This window comes from Labrus mixtus, chromosome 15, assembly GCF_963584025.1.
Source record: "Labrus mixtus chromosome 15, fLabMix1.1, whole genome shotgun sequence".
In the NCBI taxonomy this organism is placed as follows: domain Eukaryota; kingdom Metazoa; phylum Chordata; class Actinopteri; order Labriformes; family Labridae; genus Labrus; species Labrus mixtus.
The window spans coordinates 2,103,243-2,130,120 of record NC_083626.1 but is presented as its reverse complement, the minus strand read 5'-3'; the positions used below and the strand labels follow the sequence as shown (position 1 = coordinate 2,130,120).

Below are 26,878 nucleotides of genomic sequence, written 5' to 3'. Positions count from 1 at the left end.
TGACCTACACTTCACTATACTGTTATCAACATTAGTGCACAAAGATCCAGAGTTAAACCAACTCACTTTGAAAAATACTGAACACAAACACTCATTAATCTATTCTGTTTTATTTCCTACATGCTTATATCACACAGCCAGTGCTTAAACATAGCTAACAGCAGTAATTCATTGTGGAAGAATAAGTCACTGCAGTCATGCAACCTTGTCTAACACAGAATTATTTTTATTTTTTGATGTACCTTTGTATTCGCCACATACATCCCAGTCGAGTTGAGACGGTGTTTAATCTGCTGTCCATTGTAGACCTGCAGCAAGTCATTGCCTCCAAACTCCACCTCTGTCAGCTGTTGGTTGTGTTCAAAGAAGTCCACTGGGAATGTCACCTGACTGGAGGTCCGGGTGGCTGAAGGTGAAAATCAGAAAAATTAAATTTTTTGCCAGGCACTTAGCACTACTATGTAAATTAGCACTCTCTTTTAAGCACAATTCTTCAAATATCTTATGTATCACCTGTGAAGCCTGAAAAGGGAATATGTGTTTACAGACTTTTTGCTGCAGCCTTTTAAAAATTAGATAACTAAGTCAAAAAGCCAGGACATCTCCAGAACAGAAACAAACAAAATCTGGGGTTATGGGTGAGGGTTGGGTAGTGGTCGCATTGTTGACAAATACTCAGCTATTATGTGAAATTTAAAATTTTGTTGTTTTATTAACAGCACTTTATTGAGCCTAAACTCACTAGTAGCAGCTGCTTTGCGCTTGCGAACAGGCTTCATGATGCTGATGCCACAGCTGGGCTGCAGTGAGGGCTGGAGCCAGTAAGAAGTGTTGTCCACGTTAGCCATGTAGATTCGCAGGCTTCCATCCTCACAGAGGAGAATCATGGTTGTACGCTGTTGCTCATTACTGGCAGTGTGTCGAATAGCCACCATATCTTGAATCTGGGGAAAAGAGAAAATGAATTAATTTCAACTCTAAGAAATGCATTGTAAGTGCTCTCAATCAATATGCAATAGTACTATACTTTTGTAAACAAATATGGAGAATATATAAAACCCCTCCAAGTTAGAGTGAAAGCTTTTTATTTAAGTATGCTCATTATTTAATGAAGACCCAAAAGCAGTACTACTGACTTGCTTGTGGATTGCAGATGTGCTACTATGAGCAGAAGCACAAATAAGCACTAATAAAAAGAAAGTGAAAGAACTTGCACATGTGCCACCAGCCTGAATTCTGTTTTGACTATCATCTCTTTTCCAGTTTATACAATGCCATTTCTGGTTGCAAGAGTTCTTCTCACTGTCATCTAACCTGCTAGTGACTAGGAAGTTTAGTTCAGTCATGATCCCTTACCTTAGCTTTGGCTGGCAGAGTTTTGATCTCTTGGATGAGTAAGGTGTCTGGCTTGACCATGATGACGAGCGGAATGCCTGTTGTCTGCTGCACACAGCACACCAGTCCTGGGTGGTTCATGACCTCAGACCACTGGCACAAAGCCGGCGACATCTTACTGCTGCTTCCATTCGAGCTAAACAAGGCAGGACGGCCGGAGAGAGATGGTTACTTAATACTTCCATTACTGTTGCATTGCAGTGACAGGTGAATGAATGAATCGTATATCAAGAAATGTTACCCTTTCACGTTAATGGGGAAAAGCCTCTGCACCTCAGTTGTGCTGCGACTCACTGTTGCAGCAAAAGATTTTCCCTGACTGTAGCTGAAGAAAAGCATCTGCAGCACATGCGAGTAATAAACTGACACTCCCCCACCGGCAACTTGCCCATTGCTATCCTGAAATGACACAAAGACACATTTAACTCAATATAACACCACCCAGTGTTAAATAAAACTGATTGAAATTTCTATTTGTAAACATTAAATTGTTAACATTTGGTAAAACATCACACATGTCCATAGGTTTAACTATGTGGTCTAAGTATGCATCCGTTTTACCTTCAAATCTTCATGGTTTATCTCCAAAACATTTGTGACATAGAAGGGGCCATGTTGGGCACTGCTGGATTCGTCCATGATCTGGGTATACATGTAACCTGCCGAAGACATGATGGCAATAATGCTCTTCCCCTCTTCACTGAAAAGGAATGTAGCATCACGGATCTTTGAACTTGGAAGCAGGAAGTAGTACATGGGACTCAAGGCGTCCACAGATAAGTCGTAAATCTGCATAAAAGGAAAGACAAATAGACAATTATTTCCAACGTTGTTTTTTTCCATCAGCAAAAGAGCAGCGTAATTCTAAACCAATGTTTAGCATCTGTTACTCAAAAGTGGAAATTACATAATCAGTAATCGGTCAAAAATGTAAGTAAGGGAACTTACAATTTTATATGAATACATACCTTGACAAAATCAGCAGTGATGATCGCGAGTTCAGTTTGTGAGCCTGGTAACCAAATAGCTTTGATGATGAAGTTGCCAGTGGCCAGTTGTGGGTGCAACACCAGATGGTCTGACACAGAGCCTGTGCTGCTGAAAGTGAGAACATGGCAATCCTAGGTGGAAAAAAATACGGAACAGAGAGAAAAAACTGTGAAACGTCATATCACTCTGACATTACTAGCCAATCATAGAGAAAATACCATAAATTTGATATGGGGTCACTTAGTTGTGAACCTATTTCACAAAAGAACTACATAGTTCTCTGTAGTGTTTTCAGTTTAATAGGTTGATTTGTACAAATGTAATCAGAAATCCTACAAAACAAAAAGGCTTTCATTTGAAGGAAGCTGGTGTTCTGACCTTAAGGCCGCACACAGCCAGGTAATCTTCATTACAGGGGTTGCCTGTGAGGCTTAGCACAGTAAAAGGGACTGGAGCAGAGGCCAGACGGGTCAGTGTTAGCTTCCTCTTGCTAGAGTCAGCCTGTTTCAGGAGCGTGGACAGCTGCAGAACTGTTATCTGTAAAATGGGAGATGCAGAGAAAATTGGTTTGAAGGCGTAAAGATGAAAAGAAAGAATGGGCATTTGTTATTACTGGTTTAAACAATTATAAAATAAATAAAATTACAACATGAAAGACAACACAGGATATCACACTCAACAATTTAGACAAAGTCAAATATTGTTGTATGATTTAATTTAAATGGGATTCAGCTCACCTTTCCTTTTTCATGGCTAACTGCAAGGTGCTGGCGCCGGCCATGGGGTGAAGACAGGACACACATGGCAACACGGCGCAAGACATGTGCACTGATGAGCTGGCGTATAGTTTGTCCCTGGTCACCACTGTAGTTCATCCTCACATTCTCAAAAGCCCCTTCCTGAGAGCCGAGTGTGGGCACCTTAGAAGAAGCGTAGCAAATGACAGACTTTATTAAATAAGATGTCTTTTCAGTTTATAGAAACTTTTCAGGAACTACAACTTTTCATACCATTAACTGGTCTGTCATCTCTACATTTTTGTCCTGAGTGTGCAGTTCATTGAGGGCTTGCTGAGCTCGGCTGCTGCTTCCCACTGCTGAGGCCTGCTGGAAGTTAGTCTGGATGGCTTCCATGAGAAACATGAGCATCTCCAGTATGACTGCTGCAGTGGATGATCCCATCTGTTGGGTAGAAACAGGGCCAAACGCTTGAGTTATACAAGGTGCAGTGTATTGCATGTGTAAGAGATGTAAATAACTCTGCTTTATAAAGAGTGATCAGGTTATGTTTTTGATCAGTCTCTGACACAGGCCAGAAAAAGACAGACAGATATTTTCTCTTACCACTTGTGCCAGCAGCTCTTCCTGGCAGCCTTCAATGCTCTTGCACACACTGCTCTTCTTTGGTCTGTCCTCATCACCAGGTTTGCCATCACATATGGTGACCTTGCCCTTGTCAGAGGGGGAGGAATTCTGGTGGCGGATAGCACTGTCAGGCATACGCAGTTCACTCTGGAATGCAGAAGACTCTTTCAAAGTCGAGCCTATTCCGCTGCTGGGGCTGCGTTTCACCAAGGCCTGTGGATGGCATGATACAAAAGAACAAATGTAATAAAATGTAATGGCTCAAAGCTGCACGATTAAAAGCTTTTAATATGAAAGCAAATGCTTAGTTTAACTTCTTATCAATAATAACCTGCTTTTGTTTTTACATACCTAGCTCCTTCACATTGTGGAATATATACAGTAGTAAGTGAAAGGAAGGTTTGGGACATTGTTTGATGGAAGCCCACTTAATCTAAACTGTCTTCAATCCAAAATCATCACTTTAAATATCACTAGAACAATTACTAACTATATTTGTCATTGTAATTCACTGCATGTTAGTAAAACTATTTTTTTCCCTTAAACAAAAGCTTAATGAGCCATTGTAAACACAAAGACTTACAAAAACAGAAGACTAACAATAAACTGAAGGTAAAATGTAATTGATGGTCTGTTTATGATCATGCACATTCATAAATTCCCTAAAGTAAACTATATTTAACAAGGAAAGCTGGCCTATTCACTGCACAAAATATTTACAAAAGACATGATTTCCTTCATGTCCTGGCCACATGTGTGGGCTAGCTATAACCCTGACCAAATGAAATGACTGGATGGAAGTCAATGGGGGAATGACTTGCAAGCCAAAGTTACCGCTGTTGTTCTCTTCCCATGATGACCTGAGGTATTCGGTCTCACCTGGCAGCTGCCATCCTCTTTGGCCCCGCAGTCACAGAAGAAAGAGCCATATTTGGCATAGGAGATCTCATGGTCTTTGTGACAGACCTTGGCGCACACTGTGCACACACCTACCCCATCCACCATCTTACATGTGTGACAGTGGTACCTATAAGATACAAAAAATGCCAGGACTTGACAGTGAATAGTTAATCATCAAGTTAAGACAGAATATATCACCTGCTGGATCAACAAACAGGCATTTAAACGTTCTGACATTACATTTTTCAATAGTTAAAGTGCATACATAATATATTAGAACATAATGGGTAAACAGATAACGATTTTAATTATGACAAAAAACACTCTTCCTTCACAATGTCGGTGGTGTGAAGTTGAACTAAGGTTCGGACAAATCCCATCAACTTTTCAAATCTATAGTACGTAGGATTCTTCCAGCCCAAGATTTTCCCTTCACCCTTCTATTCTTCAAATTTAAGAAATGGTTCCTGTTTTCAGGTTAAGCATTCTAGTTATTGATAAAAGATTTGTAATTTGAAAAAAGAAAAACCTTATTTGATCATGAATGAACAAAGGAAACAACCTATTCTCTTGTTCAGGATTAAACCTCAATCACAGAGAACGATCGACTTATATTTACCAGTGCTGGTTCATGAACTCCTTCTGGGTGATGGTGAAGGTGCAGAGTTTGTTGCATAGAGAATCTTCATCCTACCCAACAATGAGAGAAATGTTAGGATGGATTGTTGCATTTAGCAACAGTACAAGAACTGAGTGATGTAAACAAAAACAAAAATAGCTGCATAACTTAATAATGATTCATTCAAATTGATCAAGTGGTCAGAGCTTCAACATCGTTGACATGATATTGTCAGTTTCTTTCCAATCGTAATATGGATAGGGTCCCTAAGACTCTTCATTGAACTGCACAGAAATAGGAACACTGGCAGCACATCCAACAAGTATTAAGCAATAATGTGAACTAAGTCATTTTTATTGCTGTGATTCATCGCTTACGGTTCAACCGCTATTTGTTGTAAATCTTAAACAACGAAAAAGGCTTCATTTAATTTAAATTAAACATCAACAACAGATCATAGATATTTATAATTATCCTATAGATGTTTTAAAGTATCAATACAATTCCATTGTTTTTGTATTTTTATTTCCCAAAATAAAGTATTAATCATTTTCAAGAAGAGAGACAAGGGATAACATCTCACAGAGTCCTCTGCCTGGGAATCATCCTCCTCTACTGCAAGTTCCTCAACCCAGTCTGAGTCCACTTCCATTGCCTTTTCTTCTCCCTCCATCAGCAAGGCTGAGGTGCCTTGACCGCTGCTCTGCCGCAATGCATTCATCACATCAGCGAGATATGAGATGATGTGGCATGAACATTCCAGCATGCTGGCGTGCTGAAATCAGGGAGAGATGAACATTGAAAATTTGAGGGCTGATTACTACTAAAGGTTATAACTTCCTTTTAAAATACAATTTAGGAAATATGTTAGGCCAGTGTTAAACATATGCAAGTATCAATATGGATATTCTATAAACTGTCAATACATACCTTTCCTTGGGATAAGTTTGCGCTCACTTTTTCCACAACATTCTTCTGTGTTAAATACTTTTTGCTACAGGGAAAACAAGAGCATTTTTAGAAATAATTATTAACTGAAGAAATAATGCTGTTTGATAGTGTTAAGTCACTCTTATAAAGTACTTTTTCTTTCCATAGGAATTACTGAGTCCTTTCACCAACCATATTTTCTGGTGACCTATGATGACCTTACACTAATGCTAGACAAATCATGCAGCTCTAGGATGTAAATTCAATCAGGGAAACTAATATCTCACCATCTGGTCAGCCAGTCGATGGCTGCCCTGTGCAGCTGAAGGTGGCCGGCCCCCTGTCCTGCGCTCGCAAGTGTGGCCATGATGACCATAAGCTCAGGGAAGCCTGTTCCATCACCATTGGCCAGCATGTCTGTTGCCATGGGAATAAGTGTGCTGAGGAGGACAGTGCACACTCCTTCTCCCACCTGGCTGTTGTCACGCACAATGTGAGTTGTGAGAAGCTGCAGAAGCTGTCGGTTTTCTTGCACTATTTCCAGCTGCTCTGAGTCCTTTGGTGGGGGGGCTGTCATGCGCGTCAGCCATGCCTGAAGCCGAGAGGGCTCAACACAGGCAAGCTGGGCCAGAGATCCACACAGACACAGTAGGCTGGGGTTTGGGCTTTTCTCCGCTAGGAAAGAGAGCATCACCATTAGATTTAGGATCAGCAGCAAGCAGCCATGAAGACATACAATTTGATTGATGACACTTCGAGCAGTTAGTATCTGTCAAAGGATGAGCTTTTTGATCATCATATAGTGTCTGAAATTCAATTCAAATCTGAAATGTATGCAGGTGAACTTCTCATGTACCTTTTACCCTTTGTTTACATGAGCACTTGTAACCACTTTTCATGTATTCATGAAGTGAAAATCATTATCATTTCATCTCTAGCCCTTCTGGCAGCAGACTCACACATCCCCATTAAGTTAAAAACAGACAAATTGTTAACATATTGTCTGAATAGACATGGGAAAACAGTCTTTTTAAAGCATACGTCAGCACTTAGGTCACATTTTTTGATAGAAAATAATAATGATAGAAAATAAACTGTAGACTTACTGAGCTGGAATAGTTTGGTGAAAAATTTCAGCACCCTGTTGCAGAACTTTGCTGACAGATTTTCATTGGCTGTCGCCATCATAATCTGGACAAGCTCTCCACTGAAAAAAAGAGCACAGAATAAGTGAGGCAATTGTAATAATTGTGGAATAATGCACACTGTGTTCCCAGTTGAGCAAATACCTGAATGAAAAGAACTCTTCCATGGCCTTGCGGACTTGGCTGCTCTCCAGCTGCTTCTCAAGATACTGAAGGCATTCCTCAAGGACAGACTCATCCAAACCACTACAACAAAATCAGAGATCAAATGTTAAAGAAGCAGAAGTATATATAGGCTAGTAAACAAAAACAAAAAAGCCCAATCAGAATAAAAGCTGCACACAGCAGACTACTTTCGCAGTGGGGTTAAACAGCACAAACACCCATTTCTTGCATTAAGTGTTTTGATTTGATGTTTAGATCAAATAGACTATTTATTACACAGTCACACATGGCATACCTGTTAGGGTCTGAGTGGTTGGCAATGATGTTGTAACACCCAGTCACCAAACGCTCGTAGATGCGAGCTTGGAAGGCGTCTGACTCTGATGGTCCAAGGATGCGCTCCAGTGAAGTGCTGCTGATCTCAGCCACACTGTCTGTGCTGCTCTCCAGGAGAAGGGGCAACAAAGTGCGCACAACCTGTGAAGGATTTAGCTCCTCTGTGCTATGGAGGCAAACATGAAGCTTAATTAATCACACTTTATCTCACATGATAACAATTCCGATTTCTACATAGGACTGGAAAGACACTTACACAATGAGGTCACCAGTGAGCCGAACCAAAGAGAGTAGGATGTGTTTAAGAGAAGAGGCCAGTGGTAAGGATTGACAACTCAGTGTGCCCAGATGAGCTGCTTGGATTGCGCTGATGTAGCTCTCTGATGGAATGGTGTCATTGGCAAATGCATTTCGCTGAGAGAAGAAAAACAAAATTAGTTTCATGATTGCAGGTACCAGACTTATTTCTAAATGGCATGCAAAGGAAAGCTGGGATATATGGGCAGAATTATAACTTTTAACGTGATGTTGATTTGACTTGATTATTTTTGATTAAATGTTTAAGGTAAATATTTCTGAGAAGAAAATGAACTGCTATGGCAAATGTATTCTGAAAATGAACTCTCAAGAAATTCTTAAGATTCAGACAATAAGCAGACTGATAAATACATTGCAATAGAAAAAAAGAAAAAGAAAAACATACAGACAAAAAAAGGCAGTTGGTCTAAACACAACTTGGCGAAAGTTAACAGTAGAGTATTTAAGGATCTTGTCAGTTTCATTTAGTAGAATTGAAGTGGTTGCTGTGTAAAGATGTTTATATTAAAAATCAACCTTTATGGCAGACTCAGTCAATGGCTTAGAACAAGCCCATTGTTAAAATAATGGCAGGACAACTTAATTATGAGAAGATTGCCAACTCTCTTTGACCGAGCTCACAGAGAGGGAGAGAGTCAAACTAAACCACCAGTAACAAATGTGTTCACATACCCATGATCCAATGTTAGGGAATTCATTGGTGTGGATACTGTTCCAAGTCTCACAAATTGTCTGTACAGCTGATGGCAAGTTCTGCATAATGCTATGACCTGTGAAGTGACATTAAAAGCAGTTCAGGTCAAAACAGTAGGAGAAGAGAAACGATGTTAAAAGTAAATATACTGTTTAAAATGTAGCTCTTTAGTAATCCTTTGGCATACCTAGCATGTTGGCCTTACAGCGGGTGGAACCAATGGACATTACAGCAGCATAACCTTGGAGCTTGGCATCTGTAAGCTTGTTCTCCCCTTCCTCTGGGATGTTCATCAGAAGGTAAGACCTGACCACAGGTTTGGTTAAATAATATGATTAGGCTTTTACACAATTACAAGTTACAGTTGTCTGATGTCCAAATGAATTTGGGATTCCCCTCTAACCTTGTAAAGGCTGTGTACACGTCAGTGAGCTGCAGAGTGGCAGGCAGCAGGTTTTTAGTAATATCAGATGACTTTTGAGGTTCGGTCTCAATGGCAACCTTGGACAAATGCTCATCAAGGGAAACTTGCACTTTAGAGATGACTGCATCCAGGGTATAGATGGCTTGTAAAGAGGGTAACTGATGAAGTGGAAGAATGGCATTCGGGTCTACACTGGAGAAGGTTGATATCTGCAACAGAAACAAGTCGTCAACATTTTTGCCAACAATTTCCACAGACAACGATAATAACGTTGTCAATAATACCTGTCTGGCAATGTACTCCTCTGCTAGGTCCACATCGTATTTGACGGTGCTGCACTTAGCAGCAGTAGTATCAACCAGGGAGGCTGCTTGGTCTGCTCTCATTCCCTGTTTCACCAAGTGTTCCTGTCATGGGCATAGTCATACATCAAAATAAACACCAATGATAAAGGACAAGTAGTGGAACACTACTGAAATGTAGATTTCCACAATCTATTTTAAGATACCTCTCTTGAAAATATAAAATTAACCATAGCATTTGTGAGTGATGATGAGTAAAATCATTCCAAATTTAACACCTGTGACGACATCTGACATTTGACATGCCAATAAGCATTTGGTTGGACTTTCATATGTCAACAGACCTTGATCCAATTCACGTAGGTAGACACCCGGAGACGTGAGGACCATCTTAGAGTGTGCAGTATGTCGCTCTCACTGGGATCGCTGTGGCCAGCCTTAAGCTGCTCCATGTAGGCCTTTGAGGGTGGTAAAACCCCAAGGATCCTCCACAGTACCAGGAAGTAGTACTGAAGGGAGCATGCCTCCTGTGATGGATGATAAACCAACATGCCATGTGTCAAGAATACTTTTAGATGCCAGCAATTCATGCTAAATTACTGTAATTAAAAACCAACCTCTCCTTGTGGTTAACACTAAGGCTTTCTAAATGTAACAAATGGATTACTAATTTGACGTACAAACAGGAAGCATAGACTTGATTGATCAAGTCTACGATGATTAAAAGGGGCATGTTCACCCTGTAAACACAGAAAATAATTTGCTCATGTTATGTGCTCTCACCAAGGGAGTGACAGGCTTGTTTTCCTGTCTTCTTGCCGTGTCAAACTCAGAGCCGGCCACCAGAAGTGAGATGAGCCAGGCATACAGCTCATCATATTTTACTGCTCCATTGAACAGTTTTGGAAAGACCTATCAGAAAATAAAATAAAATATGTTAAGTTTTCATGTCTTAAGGCAGTTAAAAAAACAAAAAACAATAACTAAACATATGTATATGGGGGAGTAAAGGTCTCACTTTGCTGTCCAGTCTGCTGATATCATCTTCAGATGCCTCAGGGGACAGTACACAGTAGAATTTGGGCTGAGCATTTGAATCTACAAAAAGTTCAAATGAATGTTAACACAATATTATTTTATTTTCTCCAGACCACCACTTCCCACATCCCCTTGAAAGAATAGAAAAAAGCCAAAATAGACATCATAATATGCTGATTTAAGAGTTGTAGCGGTTCTATGCATTTTACAAACATTTTATCATTACATCTCTTGTTTACAAAACTGTCCCTTTTTTATTTTGCACTACTAACAGGTGATACAAGGAAAAGTCAGCAGTGTTCAGACAATGTTAAAGAAAGCAGAAACAAAAAGTGTCTCAATCGGTTCGAAGTAGATGTACGTCAATGCAATAATAACAGTTTTTTCTGATTTTTACAAGACTTAAGTTTAACTACTCAGCAAAGTAAGTGAAAATCATTTTTGAATAATTGGCATTCAGGAAAAAAACACAGATATGAAACGGGGGTTCAATGCCACAACATACTGAGTACTTCGACCAATCAATGATTTTGGTGGTTAAATATTAACAAGGTTGGTTCAATCACCTGGTTAATTTCATAAAAAATACATTTCATTCATAGGCCTTACCAGCTGAACAGTGCTTGGCCCAGTTCTCCTCCACCTCTTTGAATCCATAGTATAATGGGAGACTGCTGCGCTTGCCACCATCCTGAACAGAACTTGGTCCAGCAGATGGTGGTGTGAGGAGGTTATACTGCACCTATTAATAATATTCAATGTAAAGTCATTACAGTGCCTCATGCATACATATGTGTACAATTCAGAAGGGGATGAGATAAATCATGAGATGAATCCACATATAATACAACCAGCATTAGAAAATAAGCAACTGACCTGTTCAAAGAGGTATATGGGAGCCTTGGAGTAGTGGCGCAGCAGGTAATCAAAAACCAGACATAGGCGGGCCAGGTTGAGGGGCACTGCCTTCAGCTGGGAATCTCTGCTCTGTGCTACTTCAGTGATGGCCTGGGTGACCTGGGTCAGCACTGACCGTCGACCGCACTCCGACAAATTGTGGAAAAGGAGAAGCAGGAGCTGGAGGTGCTCCACATTAAGATCGTCTTCTCCATTAACAGAACTCTGCATTGTTTGCTGCTTCAGTGTTCCCAAAAACCTGAGGTGACAAAAGGTATGATTTTAAAAATTAATGCAAAAAGTGAGTGGAATCTGTTCAGGTAAATATTCGGAAACACAAAAAAGAAATGTCATTCCTTTTCACTTGGTACTTTACTAGTATCAAAGTCAAGCAGAGAATTGTCTGAGTACAGTAGCTCCATTTGTTTTTTCCTTTATATAATCAGTGAAAGGCGTAACAGCTTTAGTAATTAACAATGACAATACTAAAAGGTGTACAAGATTTCATAGGGTCTGCATTAAATGAAAATAATATTAGGCAGATAAAAAAATCTAAATGTTTTCATACCGTTCCCAGACTTTCATACACTCAGGGACATCTGGTTCTCCCTGCACACTGGCTTTGTGCTGCCATATGAGGAGAAGTCTGGAGAGGACTGATAATGATTGAGGGTGAATGTACAGAGGCCAAGGACCCTCTGAAAAAGGAGCAACACCTAACTGCTGAAGAAGAGTGCTCTGGAAATGACAAGAGAAACAATAATTAGTATATAAAATAGAATGCAGAGTTTCTAAATAACCATCACACTAAGGTAATGAAATAGCAGTGATTTTTATTTTTGCTGAACAGGGAAATTCCAACTACCTGCAGCGCCGGGGAAGGAAGATCTGATGTTACCATGGTGTGGTTGAAGTGATAGAGAGCTAACGAAAACACTTCATCTGAGGAGCCTGAGGAGAAAGAAATTAATTGAACTACACAGCATGCTTTGCTGTCAACTGGCTGTGAAGTACAATTATCATTAGCTACCAAACAAAAAAAAGGACATTAGGGCAGTGTGTTTTTCTGAAATACCTTTGACGTCTTTGTCCACATCTTTGATGATGCTGGCTAATGTAGCCATGTGTTGCTCTGTTAGTGACACGCTCAAGTAGTTGCGAATGAAGTTGTTCCTGGACTTGAGCATTGAGGTTGTGATGAAGTTCAGAATGCTTGAGGCTAAACTGAGGAACTAAAGGAACAAACAACCGTGAGTGGCCAGGATGTCACACTTTCAAAACCAAAGACTTTCATAGGCTGTTAGAAGATGAGCTACATTTACTTTATATTGAAATATGTGCAGTTTACTCTTAACTTATTGACGTTGAAGATATTCACAGTAAAATAGCCCTCACCAGTTCTGGGTCTTTACGACCAGCTAAAATGTTGCCATTCTCGCTTGGATTCTGCTTGCTAGGACTCTTCAGTCTGGGAGATGTCTCCAACGGTGGGGGAGGAGGAGGGGGTGGGGGCGCAACCTTGTCTTTGGTAGGTGAAATTGTCTCTTCAAACCAAAGCCCCAAGATTGGTTCACTGTCATCATCTGCAGAAAGACAAACTGGTTTAACATTTTGTTTAAGAGTGTAGGAGAGAAATTTGACAAGATATATTGTACAGGATATTGGTGAGTGGTTTTGGTGACATCAAAAGACAAACGTAAAAAGCTTCCAAATTAGTTTTGACACCTACAACAGTGTGCAGGCAGTGGACAAAGACTGCAGTAAATAGTGAACATACAGTGATGGCCAAATGGTGAATATCCACCAAACGAGGATTACTTCGGAATATTTCAATGAGTTTTTTTGGGGTTGTTTTTTTAAGACAACTACTTTTATTTAACTGCTTCTAATGTATTCTCATATATTGTATCATACTTCCAGTTCACATGAACTTTACATGAACACTAAATGTGCTCAGATCTGTGCAGTTCAAACTAAATTCTTAAATGTGTACCTAATTATTGCATAAAGTAACAATACTGCACTGTTTGGTGTAGTAGGAAGGCTCATAAGCAAAATCATTCAAAGTTGGGTTGTTTCTAAAAACAAATTTTGTAAAGAGCATTTTTTTGCAATGTAATGTTAAAGTGATATCTGCATTTATGTTAGTTCTCTACATGCTACTATGCATGCATTAGAACACATTCAACAATCCATTTCATTGACTATCTATTACAAGTCACTTAATTTGCTTCGGGCTAATGCAAAAACCCAAACTGAAAAACTTTCAATCTGCTACGTATAGAGATTGTGGGGAAAAATTAAACACATTTTGAAAAAGAGCCAAATGATTTTGGAAAGCTGCAACTTGATATTTTGATCTTGATACAAACCAACAGGTGTTGCAGTGATGAAAGAGGGCAAGCAAACTGGATTGGAAATAACTGCTTCAGTCGGACCTAAAAAGTCTCTGAATTTTTCTAAAAGCCTCCACAACCAGAAACATCGTAAGACTAGGATAAATATTGGAAATGCTTTTAAAAAATAGAGAGGTTAGAGCGCAGAGAGTTTCAAGAACAATGAAGGGCTGGCTAAACACTGAAGCTTCAGTGTATGCTACACAGCTACATTGATTCACAGTACCAACTTTAAACGCTACATGTCAGAGTTACATTTTGCACCTTTAACAAATAAGCTCGAACTTCTCCACTAAAGCTTTTTATGAATACTCTGACACTGGCATGGACAAGGAAAGAAAAAGAACAGCTGGAAAGCCTTTTGGAAAAAACATTTTTATTAAAATGTTATTTCATAGCAATAATGTTTGAATATACACTCTGTATACATGATGTGCACATTTTGTGTGTGTACCACATGTACTCCATGTACTGTCATGGAGTACGTGTGTGAAAGTAGCTTTTTTTACTTTTAACCAGCATCCAGAAGAGGTGCCATTGATAAAGACTGCATAATTGAACATGTCTCCAGCATTCATTTAACATTATGTGACAGTAGTCATTCCAAGTGCATATTAACATGCAGCTGATGTGCATGTACTCTATTGACACAGCAATCAGCTAAGTGTATGTTCTGGTATAGGGGTTGATGTGTAATATCAGACTATCTGACTGGCATTTATTGTAGATTTATCATGGTGAAAGGGCTCCTTGCAAGTTTGCCCTTTGTATCCAGCAGTAAACTTGAAGTAAAATATTGTATTACATTATTGTGTTGTATTATAGAATATCACTTGAAGTTGATATTCACATTTGCATGCAACATACAAAAAAAACATGTTTCAGGTGACAGCACAAGTGAGAGCCAAGTGTGTCTAAGCCCATTGTATACAAGCACAGCTTGAATGTATCATATTCAAGAATAATACCACTGTTTTGACATGGGTCCTGTTTTCAGACATGACTGTAAAAGCCACTCACTTTGTGAGATCTGCTGCTTTTAGGTGATAAACTCTGGGTTTCTGTAACATCCAGGGGCTTTTATATCCCACTGAGAAGATAAGTTTATTTTCAGAGACTGTCAGCATCCAATCCCCACAATAAATGCTGACAGGGTTTTTCCTGCATAGAGAATTCTTTGGCGCCCCCAAAGAGGTTTTACCCAGCGCCAAAGCAAAATCACGAGAGCCAAAAGAAAAAAAAGACGATTCAAATTGCAAATCAAATCCTCTCTGAACATATGTTAAAAATATCAATACATCAAACGACTGTTGAACAAGCAGAACATAAACTTAAATACGACGTCTTTGACTTCTAGCAGTCAACTCCCCTCTCATCCATTTACGTCTGTGAACTTCTCCACACAGACTGTCAAACAGTGCTGTGTTATAGCCAGCAAATATATTTTTATTATTTCTCAAGTTCCTGATCTGATCAAATGATCCCAAATTATCTGTGACATAAATCTGTGATTATTTGACATAATACGTTAACTCAAATAAATGTAATTAAACAAATGTGTAAGTAAAACCAAAAACACAATTTAAAGGAAAAGAGCAGCGATCATAGGAAGAGGGTGAAATGCACTGGCAGGATGTGACCTCCCCTCTCCAAATCTCATTACACCACTCTACCTCAAAATCCCTCACTTCCCCTGTTTCACTGTTGCAATAAAAGAAAATCTTTACCAGATTTAATTGGGGTTTCAGTAACTTAAGCATAATGATAATATTATTTATAAAATGGTCAGAAATAACAGGAAATGCACAGATTTCTGTCAAATAAGGTAATAGACTCGTAGACTATACTGTTATACGCGGGTCGAACGTTTAATACAGCGCGTAAAGTCACCCCCCAAAGGCCCATTCTGAGCCAGGAAAAACCCTGGCTGATTTATGTATACACTTTAGTGAAATAATGTCACCTCTGGATAGTATTGCTGTTGTTAGCTACCTCGCCATAAAAAAAGGGATTTAAATTTTTTTTTTTTTTAAATATCGCAATAAATATCATACCATGTTCTTGTAATCATGATATGATCATATTATGAGATATTGAAATCGTTACATTCCTACTTAATAGTATACCACATTCTTAATAATAAAATAGAAAAGCTATTCAAAAGCAATCCTCCTGCCAGCCTGATTCTGTTGCTATGTGTCCCAGAAGCAGCTTCTTGTAATACACAATGAAGGGGAGCAAGTATTAGATTGTGTTCAATCACATGAAGTGGTGGCTGCACTTGAGATCATGATGGCCATGTCTGTGGGCAGAATGTATCCAGCAGAACAATAGAAAATGTATCAACATGGTGTAAAATAAATGTACTGCCCCTAAATCCCTGTGTCTAAGTAAAAAGAAGTCTGCGTTTACGTATTGCATGTATGCGCCATTGAGATCCTCTGTACAAATAGAAAGACAATTAAGTCTTTGAAAATATTTTCCCCCGGTTTACTCTGACTTTCAGAAACAGGTCATTGAGTATTGATATTTTATTGTGTATGATTATGTGGAAATTGGGGGTTAGCGATGCGCATTCCATCAGCGCCGCTCACTACAGAGCTGATTGCTCCCTCTCTAGTCAATGCTTGTGTGTCCACAGTACACGTCTCCCTGCAGTGTGCCAGCGTTGCCCCGTTCCAGTATGCACCAAGTCTATTCTCGACAGAGCCCCCAGCAAGCATGCGTCAGGCCAAACAAAGCAGATCAACTTCAACAGGAAGTCGGACAAGGGAAAGCAAGCAAAGTAGCCGGTCAATTTCAAAATAAAACACCATACAGACTACTGAATGTATATCCTATCCCTTTATCAACATTACGTCAATACAGGCACCAAACGAACAGCAAATCAATCTTAGAAAGACAAAGCAACATGTTTGCATGTTGATCTTTTTATTTCCCCATGATCTTCTAGTACTCCTGTGATCCCGTTAATACAGCTGCTCATTGCTGTGCTCTGCTGCGTTAACGCTCCCGAAACAGAGCCTGTGGGTTGGTGGGTTGGGGTGGGCGCTGAAGGACTGAACAAAACCATGGTGGCTGGTAGCAGAACGCGGCACACTCAGACTATGTGGAAATAAGGGGTAACACAGCTTCGACTTTTCGCTGTTTCATCTCGCTTCATTTGTCATGCAGGTATCAGCTCTGGTGTTGGCTGTGCACACCATCAATGAGAAACTTCAATTAAGTAATGTTACAGCCCGCTGTAATCTGTACCAGTAAACTTTGCCAGATAAACTCCCTCACAGGTATGTTGTGTTTAGTCCAAAACTGACGATATAGTTCCTATACGCATGTGCCCTGTTTGTTTAATCTGATTGCACAGCACTTGTGCTGCACTTGCAGCCATTGCACACACATATACGTAAATGAACAAATTTTGGATGTGGTACATTATTAAGATTAATGGAGATGCATTTAAATTTTTAGTGCTGTTTAAAGGCACAGTTTGAGTCATGGATACAGCTAAGGAGTAGAAAATGTATATATATATATATATATGTATATTTCTTTTTTTGTTGCTGATCCTTTACAAAAATCTGTGACCTGCTCCAAACCATAAGATTTGAGATGTGTTGTAGCACTAGTAATCTTTAACTGGTATATTGGTTAACTGGTATGTAGGATGAAGCGTACCTTTTAGTAGAAAAACTAGTGAGAAAAGTGAGTCTTATACACCAGATGTTTATGGAAAATGTAAAGGCAACTTTTAAGATGAAATTGAATAGGACCTAAAAGACACGACAGTCACGCACAGACTGGTGATGTCACACAAGACAGATCTTGAAAGTACCAGAGGAAAACTTTGATCAACATAGAAAGAGCTGCAATATCTAGTTAATCTGTTACTGTGAATGTCAGAATCACTTTATTTTATATTTATCACCCAGCTTAAAGCAAATGTTAACCTGCTGTTAAAACCAGCAATGAGCACCAACATGTCAACACCATTGGTATTACCCTTTAATACACTGAGCTACAGATGAGCCTCTTTGACAAAACATTAACTTAGCTTGTGTAAATTTAATTAAACAACTTTGAAGCTGTTTTGTCAAAGCCTCTACATCAGTAGCTCTGTCGTGTTCTACTATGCTATTTGGGCCACAGCTCAGAGGCTAAATTGTGAGACACACAATAACAAAATGAGTCTAGGACAGTGAGGTGGACATCAAGTCTTTGACCTGAGGACAGAAAACTGCTGACCTGAGACACAAGCTGCACTTGTCTTCTCCTGTCTTCTCTCTGCTGAAATAGTAGACACTGTCAACTACACTGTCATTGTGTGATGAAGGGACAAAAATGTAACTTCAACATTACTATGTGAGTGTGTGTGTGTTTACCATTCTCCCTGCTGCCATAACCTGACTGACTGATCCACTGACAGCACACCTGTTTGACTCCTTCACTGAAACAGCTCAGCACTGATACTATCTCAAAGATCAAACACAAACATAACTCTGCTTACAGAACTTGCATTCACACTGTCAAGAGAGAAATCTGAGGCGTACCTTTTAAGGCATTACACAAAGCGTTTGTAATATTTTATTGCCTGTCTAATTATTAAGTGCTAAGTACACGTGTGTGTCCTGTTCACGTCTAAATTCATACGGCCGCCGTGTATATTCCTGAATCTTCCTGAACTGTTCTGATTAGATAAAATTTTAGGGATGCTGATATAGAATTTGTTGCTGATAGTGATCATTGCCATCTGTTTGATGCTGTTGCTAAAACGAACAAGAACATTTATCTTAAATGAAAAACTGTAAAGAGTACATTGATTAACATGTCTTTATATGACCTTTCAAAGCTAACGCGATCATCAGGAATAATGGTATTTAAAGACTACCCTGCTACTAACATATGTACAGTACACGATCAGCAAACAATCAAGTTAACTGTTTTGACCAGAGGGGCTGCCAAAATCAATAAAAACCAAAAGGTTCTCACAGTAACTTGAATAGACTAATAAACAGTTAAGCAGAGCTACATTACAATGTTGAATGGGTGAAAGACTTCAGAATAAACTGGGTAACTGTAGAGTCATCCATCTTCTCCTCTGTCCTCTGAAGAGACTCAATAACTGCAGCGAGGCACCTATTTTAGGACATGTTTTGTCTCAGCCTAAGTCAATTCAACAAATTCTCTGATTCACATTAGAGATTATTGTAGCTGTTACTTAAAACCGGGATCTGTTTTCAGCTTGCTCATACAGTGCACAGTTTAGTCTATAAGTTAAATATATTCCAATAAAGCTGTGCTCTTTACATTACTGAAGCTTATTGGACTATTTCCATTCTCTGTTTTCCTGCCTTCTGCTTAATTTACACAGACTTCGATTTTGCCGTTTTACCACATCTGGTAGCAGCTCACCAGCAGAGGTCCTTGTCACCTTATTCTATCTTTGTGTCTTCTATAGAAAGGCCAGGGGTAATAACAGTCAACAAGGTTTCACAAAAATGTTATTGCTGGACTAATAACATTACCTGTATCTTAACTATCAATAATTAGAGATTATTATGTACTGGCAACTGATGTATCAGGCATCCCTAAAATTCACATTATAAGTATGTTCTAACATTTGTTTGAGATTTTTTTATACCGTCCTTTCATTATTAAATATATCTCAATTATTTGTACTACTCTTATTCAAACCATAACATGTGTATAAAGTGTATAAAGTTTGTATTTCACCAAACACTCTGATTTTCCAAGCTTCTCTTCTACCAGTTTTGCTACAGTGTATTTCTTCATGTAATTTTGTTTGCTTTGTTTGTTTTTTCTTGTAGTTTATGTTCATGTCTACAAACCTAAAGCTGCTATGTGAGAGCATACTCTATCTTAAATCCAGTAAATGCTTTAATCCAGAAAGTACCTTGACTGCTATCCTCCTCTGTACTGCTGAAATCATCTTCATAATAGGTGTTTGAATCTGTGGAGGCACTGGCATCACTGCTGACTGAGCCCTTCCTCTGGCGTTGGAGAACACAAGCCTAATGGAAACCAAAACAGGGACAGCCTTAATGATGGTCACACTTTTACATTTCTAATTTCCATAACTTCACACTGTAACGGATACAGATTCTATAACTCTAAGCTGTAGGAGGACAAAAAACAGCAGCCTACACATTTCTCATGTGTGTCTGTTACTTTAATCAAATGGGTTGTCCTGTATATATATGCTGTTGCATTTCTTTATCAACTTCTTTGCTATGTTACATTTTAGTAATAATACATTCAAACTTTGAAATAAAAACCAGACATTACCTGGTTTAATGTAAATTACAAATTTGTGAGAAAACAACTATTGCACCTTTTTGTAGGAAGTGGAGAGAAGGGTGAACAGTAGATTGGTCAGGGGCACGGAGTCAATGAGCCTCTGGACTCTCTGGATGGAGGTGCTCTGTGCCATGATGTTGAGCTCTGCTGGGGGCCCATCACTTGCCCAACCCTGCAAGTGGAAGATGGAGGAAATGGAATGAGGAAACAACTATCAAGAAATAGAAGGCTCCCTTTGTGTATGAGTTTGGGGATTATTATTTTTTTTGCAGGAACAGCAAGGGTTAAAGGAAAAAAAACATGTTTTTTGTTTCCAAAACCTTTTTTCTTCTGCTTCGTCTTTTCTCTGTTCACTCTCCCATCATCTGCATAATGCAGGTATCAGCTCATGTCAGCATGTGTAAAAATCTGCAGCTTCATGTTGGTAACTTTACAGCCTACTGAAGTCTGTTGCTGTAAACTTAGACAAACTCTGTAAGTGTTTCCATTTGAGTAGTAGTCATTATCTTGTTTCTGGTTTTCTCTTCCTTGTCATTATACTCAACACTGAAACCTAAACGTCCCCAAACCACTGACTTGAAAGAAGGTGGTGCTTCCTCATACTGCTGCCTCTCCTCACTGCTCCCTGTGTCAAACTAATGTGTGTAATCTGATAACAGAGTTGTCAGCTTCCCCCAACTTTAGCTCAGGGTGATTGGATATTCACTTGGGGGAAGAAGTTTCCTCGTCCTCACAGAACCAATTCAGAGCGAAATAATATATAGAAGCTTGTTGTACGCGAAACTATAAATACAGCAATTCACAGGCAATTATTGAACCCAGGATGCCGTACCAAACTATTATGTTATATTTTGTATTATTGCCTTATTGGTGTCCACTGTAATCAAGCCATTTTCTATCTTCAGTGCACATGTTACTGACAACAGCACGCTAAACAAAGAGAGAATATGCAAGACTCTAAACCAAAGCCTTAACTACTTTAACCAATTTACATGGTGCCCAAAATGAAAAGCAAGTGGTGCTCTTACACACACGCTGCTGGGCTATGCAGTGTGGCCTTGAAATAAAACATGTTGTAAAACAAAAAAGTTTACTTTGAAAATATAACAGAAGGTAAGAATTTGTTGCTTCATATACCCGATGCAACGCCTCAACTTGTAGATCCTGGAAAAGCGAGGTCAAAAGCTTGATGGCATGGTTGGCCAAGATGACCGACAAAACTCCAAACCCTTGGTGTCTTATTAAAAAAAAAACACACAGACAAAAAGGACACAAGTAATTAATGCACACAAACTGAAGTGTCCTATTGTTTTTTAAAAGACAATCATAAAACATATCATGTTTTCAATCAAACTTTTTTTTTCTACACAATTTTAAAATTTAGAGGAATTTACCCCTTGCCAGGACCAAGTTTAGGTGATCCTGCGCCATCCTTGGTGCGGGCAGCAATATCCCGTACACGCAGGGCAGCCAGAGGATCTTTTTCTTTCCCTTTATCCGCCAGGGCGGTTGGGCTCAGGTTAAGAATCAGGTACAAGCTGTTTAAAAGGCACCAGGCCCCAAGCAGCTGGAAGTTCTGATAATGCTGTAGCACAAAAATCAGTTTAAAAAATCACCACGATTGAAACTGTAAACCACAGAGGTGGCAGAGTCAACGTTTATGAAAAGGCACTCAAACATGATACTGACCTCTCCGCCAGCTCTGCGAGAGTTGCTGATGGCTTGTCCAATCATCTCATAGATCTCCAACTGTTGTCAACACAAATAATGTACTTGTTTCTTTTTTATGTGCTGTGTCTTTTTGGTGTACATAAAAAGCAAAGTTAGTCACTAAAGATGATAAAAAAGTTAGTGGTTTTGATGCAAGGTATTACAGGTTTCTATGTATCCCCAGATGATTTAACAAAGTTTTGAGGAAACAAATCGAATGTTGCACTCTTAATACTCACACATTTCTGAACAATTGTGGCTGCGTCATTTTCATAGTCTTCCTCTTTCGTTCCAGTGGAGGCAGAGCGAAGCTGCAAGCCGCTGCCTACCTGCAGAATGGCCATGCAGGTGGCTACGCTCACCCCTAGAGAGGTCAAAATGTTCAAGGTTTGTTTTATTCTTTCTACCATCTAAAGTCTTTACAGCTGTTTGAGAGGAGTCACCTACCAGCATAAAGACAACTCAAAGCCAGCACGGTCATATCCAGTAATCTCCCGGGTGTCAAAGGCTCCAGTACAGGGAGGGAAAGGGTGTCCAAAGCCATGGTCACATCTATCACCAGTGAATGGAATCTGGGAATGTGTGTTAAATATAGAGAGTCATGAATGTTTGGGGGAAAACATGTTTTTGTCATCTTAAATGCATGGAGAAACTTTAGCAGATGTGTTGCCCCTTCAAAATAATAACAGAGTTAAAACATTTTAACATAAAACAAAAGAATTACCCATTGCGGACTGCAGTGGCATCAGCCACCGTGGCAGGCATGATAAAGAAAGAGTTGGCTGATACAGCATCCTGGAAACGGTTGATGTAACGCAGAAAGTAGGGCAGGTTGAGGCACACTCGTAACAGTTTCTCAGACCCACCTGGAATATAAGTTGTGGGAAAAATTGCTTTAATAATAATAAAAGGATGCAAAGAGAAAATCGAACCAAGAGGACTTTCAATTCTAAAATGACAGTACATTTTGAAAGTACTTAAAAGTGCTTTTGTAAGCTCTTGTCAAAGTAGTGAAAACTTCTGATGGTTTTGTTAAAAATAAATATATCTTTGATAGAAAATTAAGTGTAAATAATTGATTTCCTCTTTTCTTTATCTTATCTTAACTGCAAATCCCTCTGCAATTGTTAGTGTGTTTTACTTAATGCTGGATTTAAAAAATATCAGACTTTGAGCTACAACACAATCAAAATCGTGTTTCTCACAAACATTCAGGTGAAACTTTTTTATTATATTATAACATATTAACTGTAAACTTAAGCCGTTTTCACATATGCACTCCGGATAATATCTAGATAATTACAGGAGGACCGCTCCGGAGATTCTCCCGACCTAGCCGTTCACATATGCTCCTCACAGCGGGGGACTTTCCCTGTCAGAGGGGAGGGGGGTCGGGGGATTTCCCGACGTAAGATGTTACGTAAATAAACAACGTGGAAATAGCGGCCGAAGCAACAGAGTCCGCTACATGGCGTTATAATGAGAATATTTGTCTTTATATCAATGCTATGTGTAATCCAATGGAATGACAACATCAACAGAAGAGCGGAGAACAACATACTGACGAACAGAAAACATAATGCAGCCGTTTAATTACGTGCACGGCGATCGTAGTGGTCGCGTGCAGACACTTTAGGCCAGGGGTCTCAAACTCAAACTGGCATGGGGCCACTGGGAGTACTGTCGACTTAAAGGAGGGCCACTACAAAGTTCAAGCGCCACAAAAAGGACTTTATTTTTGCAAATGTACTTTTTGTTTCCGCAAAATTTTGTCACACATCACCAATACAAACAGCAGTTTATATACATTTTTCAAAACATCTGTTTTTATTTAGTAGTGCAAGTCTTTTATGTTTGCTTTATAACTTAAATAACTAAAATAACTTAATCAAATAATTAATAAAACCTGCACTGAACCAAAAAATGCAGTTACTCAAAATACCAATACATTAATCCTGCATTCTATTTCTTGCCAGACACATGGCAGCGCTTCTGCTCACACAGCTGAGCCACATTTACCTTGATGGAGGTCACAGTTGAAACCCTGAGTACAGCTTCAAGGTGTGCATCACTAAGCCTGAGACCTGTACTTGCATTTATTAAAGTTCATTGTCGAGAAAAGTTTCTCACACAGATATGTGCTTCCAAAAAGGCACATTACACGACTGAACAATTTGGATAGCTCTGGGAAGGATGCAGGTAATTCTCTTAGAAACTGTCCAGTCAGGTCTGCCTTCCCCTGTACCTCTCTGAATTTATTTTTCAGTTCACTGTTACACTGCAGGTCAACAAGTTCCATTTGCAACACACTTGGGACACTCTCAACATCAGCTGAAAAAGGGTCTGCAAATACCTGGAAAGTGACCCGGTGTTCCTTGAAGTCAGCAAAACGCTGATCAAACTCCTGCAGAAGATTGTCAATAGCAGAGGCATATTCATCACCACTGAATGCTGTGCCCTGTTCCACAAGAGATCTGCATGCTGGGAAATGACTGAGGTTTTTAGCAGAGAGCTGAGTTTTCCACAATCTCAGTTTTGTGCAGAAGGCTTTCACACTTTCATATGCTGCTGTTATGAGCTGATCAGGACCCCGGAGCTTCAGGTTGAGGATGTTCAGCTGCTGTGTCCACAACCCATTTAGGATCATGCAAATCAGCAACATCCATTCTGCCATCCTCCATAAATCTCCTCACCTCTGCTCTTAACTCAAAAAATCTCTTCAAGACCTTTCCCCTGCTGAGCCAGCGCACCTCAGTAAAGTAAAGTACATCACTATATGCTGACTCAATCTCCTCTAGAAAGGCCCGGAACTGGCGGTGCTGTAAACCCCTGGACCTGATGTAGTTTATACATTTCAGGACAACAGACATGACATGTTCATATTTCAGGCATTTGCTGCACAGTGCCTGTTGGTGTATAATGCAGTGCAGAACAACTGCTGGATCTGCACTTTCCTCCGATAATTTTCGCTGTACCAGCGCTACTAGTCCGTTTTTTTTTGCCTGTCATGGACGGGGCTCCGTCAGTGGTGATGCCAACCAGTCTATTCCATGGCAAACCCGCACGCTCAATCGCGTCAGAGAGCTGCTGAAAAATGTCCTTGGCTGTAGAGCGGCCGTGCATTGCGCACAAACTCATCAACTCTTCAGTCACTTCGAATTGGTCATTAATACCCCTGATGAAAATGGACAGCTGGGCAGTGTCCGTTTTATCCGTGCTTTCATCAAGCGCCACAAAGTATGCAGTGAAACGTTTTGCTCTGTCACATAACTGGTCATAAATGTCACGTGATAAACTGCTAATCCGCTCTGCCACAGTGTTTGCCAATAGAGAAATATTGTTGAACAAACTCTTCTTTTCTGGACACAGAATGTCAGCAACTTGCAACATGCACTCCTTCAGAAACTGTCCTTCCGTGAATGGTTTCCCCGTTCTGGCAATTAATAGTTTCACCACGTAACTTGCTTCAACAGCAGCATCGGCCTCCTTCTTGGATTTGTGGAAAAGACTTTGCTGAGAAAGAAGTCCTCTCTGTAGCTGCGTGGGACACTGTTTCCTCTCCTCTCCCTGGTACTTTTCATACTGCTCTCCGTGTTTAGTGCAGTAATGACGCTTGAGATTGTACTCCTTTAAAACGGCAATTCTTTCCTGGCATATCAGGCAGGTTGCATGTCCACTAAACTCCACAAAAAAATGTCCATCGTTCTTGAAACTGTCTGTGTTCATTGTCAACTTTCCTTTTTGACTTAGAAAGCGACAGCTTGGTCGTAAGCAGCCGTAACAACAACGCAACACTTTTGCGCCAACCACTCTCACTCCGTGAACCTCTCTGAGCATGTGCGGGTACCTTTGGCCTTTGACTTACAACCTTGTCAAAATATTTTTTTATTGAATTACGTTTTTTTTAAAATTTGAATTTCATAAGAAATTGTATTTTTAATTAGCATGAAGAAACGAAAAAATAAAATAAATACATTTAATTTTAAAAATATTTTGCGGGCCTGACTACATTATGTTTTTAACATGCGGGGCGGGCCGGGGATTGGGGGGAGGGGGGCCGTAAATGGCCCGCGGGCCGGCAGTTTGAGTCCTCTGCTTTAGGCAGTCCCTATATAAACGTCATTCTCTTTCGATTGGATCAAATTGAAATCTCCAGAGTATATGCTGCCGCGTTCAGACATCAGCTCACTCGGATTTTCTGCGGAAAAAATACTAGGGGTCTGGCCGGAGAAACTCCGGGTAAAGTCTGCGTCTGTTTGCGTTCACACATAGCCTAAATCCCCTCCGGGTAGCCAAATCTCCGGAGTTTTTCAGGAGATTTCCGTATGTGTGAAAAGGGTTTTAGTGTTAACAAACCAACAATGTCAGAACAACAAAGCAGCCACTACTCACCAAGTTCCTGTAAGCTTGACACATTCTGAGATACAAAGGCATTTTTCATTTTGGCCTGAATAGCTTGATCTGTGGTTTGGTCATCGCAATCACTTTCAGCCTGTAATCGGAAGAGAAGAACAATAAATGAGCAGCTAGTTTGGATCTGGCAAACTAAGTCACAAGATAATATTGAGATACCTTTCATTTTTATTAAAAACAATAAGGACGAACTAACAATTATTACAGGAAACTTTATCTGTCAGTTATGGATGACAGCTATGGATTGGGCAATTCAAAAGCTGTAGGTCTGTAGTACTTGCCTGCATGTGTGCTGCTGATGGGGAGGCCAAGATGGTGGTAAGGTCAGGGTTAAAAACTGAAGTCAGTTGATTAAAGAAGTTCATTTGTACTTCTTTTTGTCGTAGCTCCGGGTTCACAGCACTGGGCAACTCCTTCTGATCTTCCACTATAAAATGAATAAGGACACAATTGTCTCAGACACACAAAGCTTTGAAGATAAATAAAAATAATAGAAAATTACTGCAGCAATCAATACCATAATCTAT

General features: G+C 39.7%; 2 protein-coding genes across 5 annotated transcripts in view; both read right to left on the bottom strand.

Annotated features, from left to right (window-relative positions):
- Window positions 1–26,878, bottom strand: part of ubr4 (ubiquitin protein ligase E3 component n-recognin 4) — a 57,051-nt gene that overhangs the window by 26,160 nt on the left and 4,013 nt on the right. For 2 of the 4 annotated variants that reach the window (XM_061058208.1, XM_061058209.1), the window contains exons 1-41: window positions 26,331–26,532; window positions 22,663–22,804; window positions 22,386–22,510; window positions 22,178–22,302; window positions 21,918–21,977; window positions 21,623–21,813; window positions 21,366–21,465; window positions 20,263–20,400; window positions 19,825–19,942; window positions 12,913–13,100; window positions 12,593–12,749; window positions 12,383–12,468; window positions 12,086–12,255; window positions 11,497–11,776; window positions 11,230–11,362; window positions 10,601–10,680; window positions 10,366–10,494; window positions 9,927–10,109; window positions 9,565–9,687; window positions 9,260–9,489; window positions 9,044–9,162; window positions 8,835–8,932; window positions 8,101–8,258; window positions 7,804–8,010; window positions 7,488–7,589; window positions 7,305–7,405; window positions 6,486–6,873; window positions 6,199–6,262; window positions 5,852–6,043; window positions 5,269–5,339; window positions 4,584–4,776; window positions 3,729–3,962; window positions 3,396–3,566; window positions 3,123–3,305; window positions 2,764–2,922; window positions 2,364–2,516; window positions 1,957–2,184; window positions 1,637–1,794; window positions 1,357–1,531; window positions 743–944; window positions 243–406 (exon numbers count right to left, since the gene is read on the bottom strand). In XM_061058208.1, the coding sequence (XP_060914191.1) occupies window positions 243–406; window positions 743–944; window positions 1,357–1,531; window positions 1,637–1,794; window positions 1,957–2,184; window positions 2,364–2,516; window positions 2,764–2,922; window positions 3,123–3,305; window positions 3,396–3,566; window positions 3,729–3,962; window positions 4,584–4,776; window positions 5,269–5,339; window positions 5,852–6,043; window positions 6,199–6,262; window positions 6,486–6,873; window positions 7,305–7,405; window positions 7,488–7,589; window positions 7,804–8,010; window positions 8,101–8,258; window positions 8,835–8,932; window positions 9,044–9,162; window positions 9,260–9,489; window positions 9,565–9,687; window positions 9,927–10,109; window positions 10,366–10,494; window positions 10,601–10,680; window positions 11,230–11,362; window positions 11,497–11,776; window positions 12,086–12,255; window positions 12,383–12,468; window positions 12,593–12,749; window positions 12,913–13,100; window positions 19,825–19,942; window positions 20,263–20,400; window positions 21,366–21,465; window positions 21,623–21,813; window positions 21,918–21,977; window positions 22,178–22,302; window positions 22,386–22,510; window positions 22,663–22,804; window positions 26,331–26,517 (6,465 nt within the window). In that variant the 5' untranslated portion in view covers window positions 26,518–26,532. Of the gene's footprint in view, window positions 1–242; window positions 407–742; window positions 945–1,356; window positions 1,532–1,636; window positions 1,795–1,956; window positions 2,185–2,363; window positions 2,517–2,763; window positions 2,923–3,122; window positions 3,306–3,395; window positions 3,567–3,728; window positions 3,963–4,583; window positions 4,777–5,268; window positions 5,340–5,851; window positions 6,044–6,198; window positions 6,263–6,485; window positions 6,874–7,304; window positions 7,406–7,487; window positions 7,590–7,803; window positions 8,011–8,100; window positions 8,259–8,834; window positions 8,933–9,043; window positions 9,163–9,259; window positions 9,490–9,564; window positions 9,688–9,926; window positions 10,110–10,365; window positions 10,495–10,600; window positions 10,681–11,229; window positions 11,363–11,496; window positions 11,777–12,085; window positions 12,256–12,382; window positions 12,469–12,592; window positions 12,750–12,912; window positions 13,101–19,824; window positions 19,943–20,262; window positions 20,401–21,365; window positions 21,466–21,622; window positions 21,814–21,917; window positions 21,978–22,177; window positions 22,303–22,385; window positions 22,511–22,662; window positions 22,805–26,330; window positions 26,533–26,632; window positions 26,779–26,878 lie in introns of those variants that run through there. The other 2 variants (XM_061058211.1, XM_061058210.1) reach the window with 2 other exon arrangements.
- LOC132990128 (general transcription factor II-I repeat domain-containing protein 2-like) lies at window positions 23,657–26,032 on the bottom strand. The gene is made up of 2 exons (XM_061058212.1): window positions 24,923–26,032; window positions 23,657–24,396 (listed from the first exon to the last, which is right to left on the bottom strand). The coding sequence occupies exons 1-2, from the start codon at window positions 25,773–25,775 to the stop codon at window positions 24,377–24,379; spliced, it is 873 nt and encodes a 290-aa protein (XP_060914195.1). The 5' UTR covers window positions 25,776–26,032; the 3' UTR covers window positions 23,657–24,376.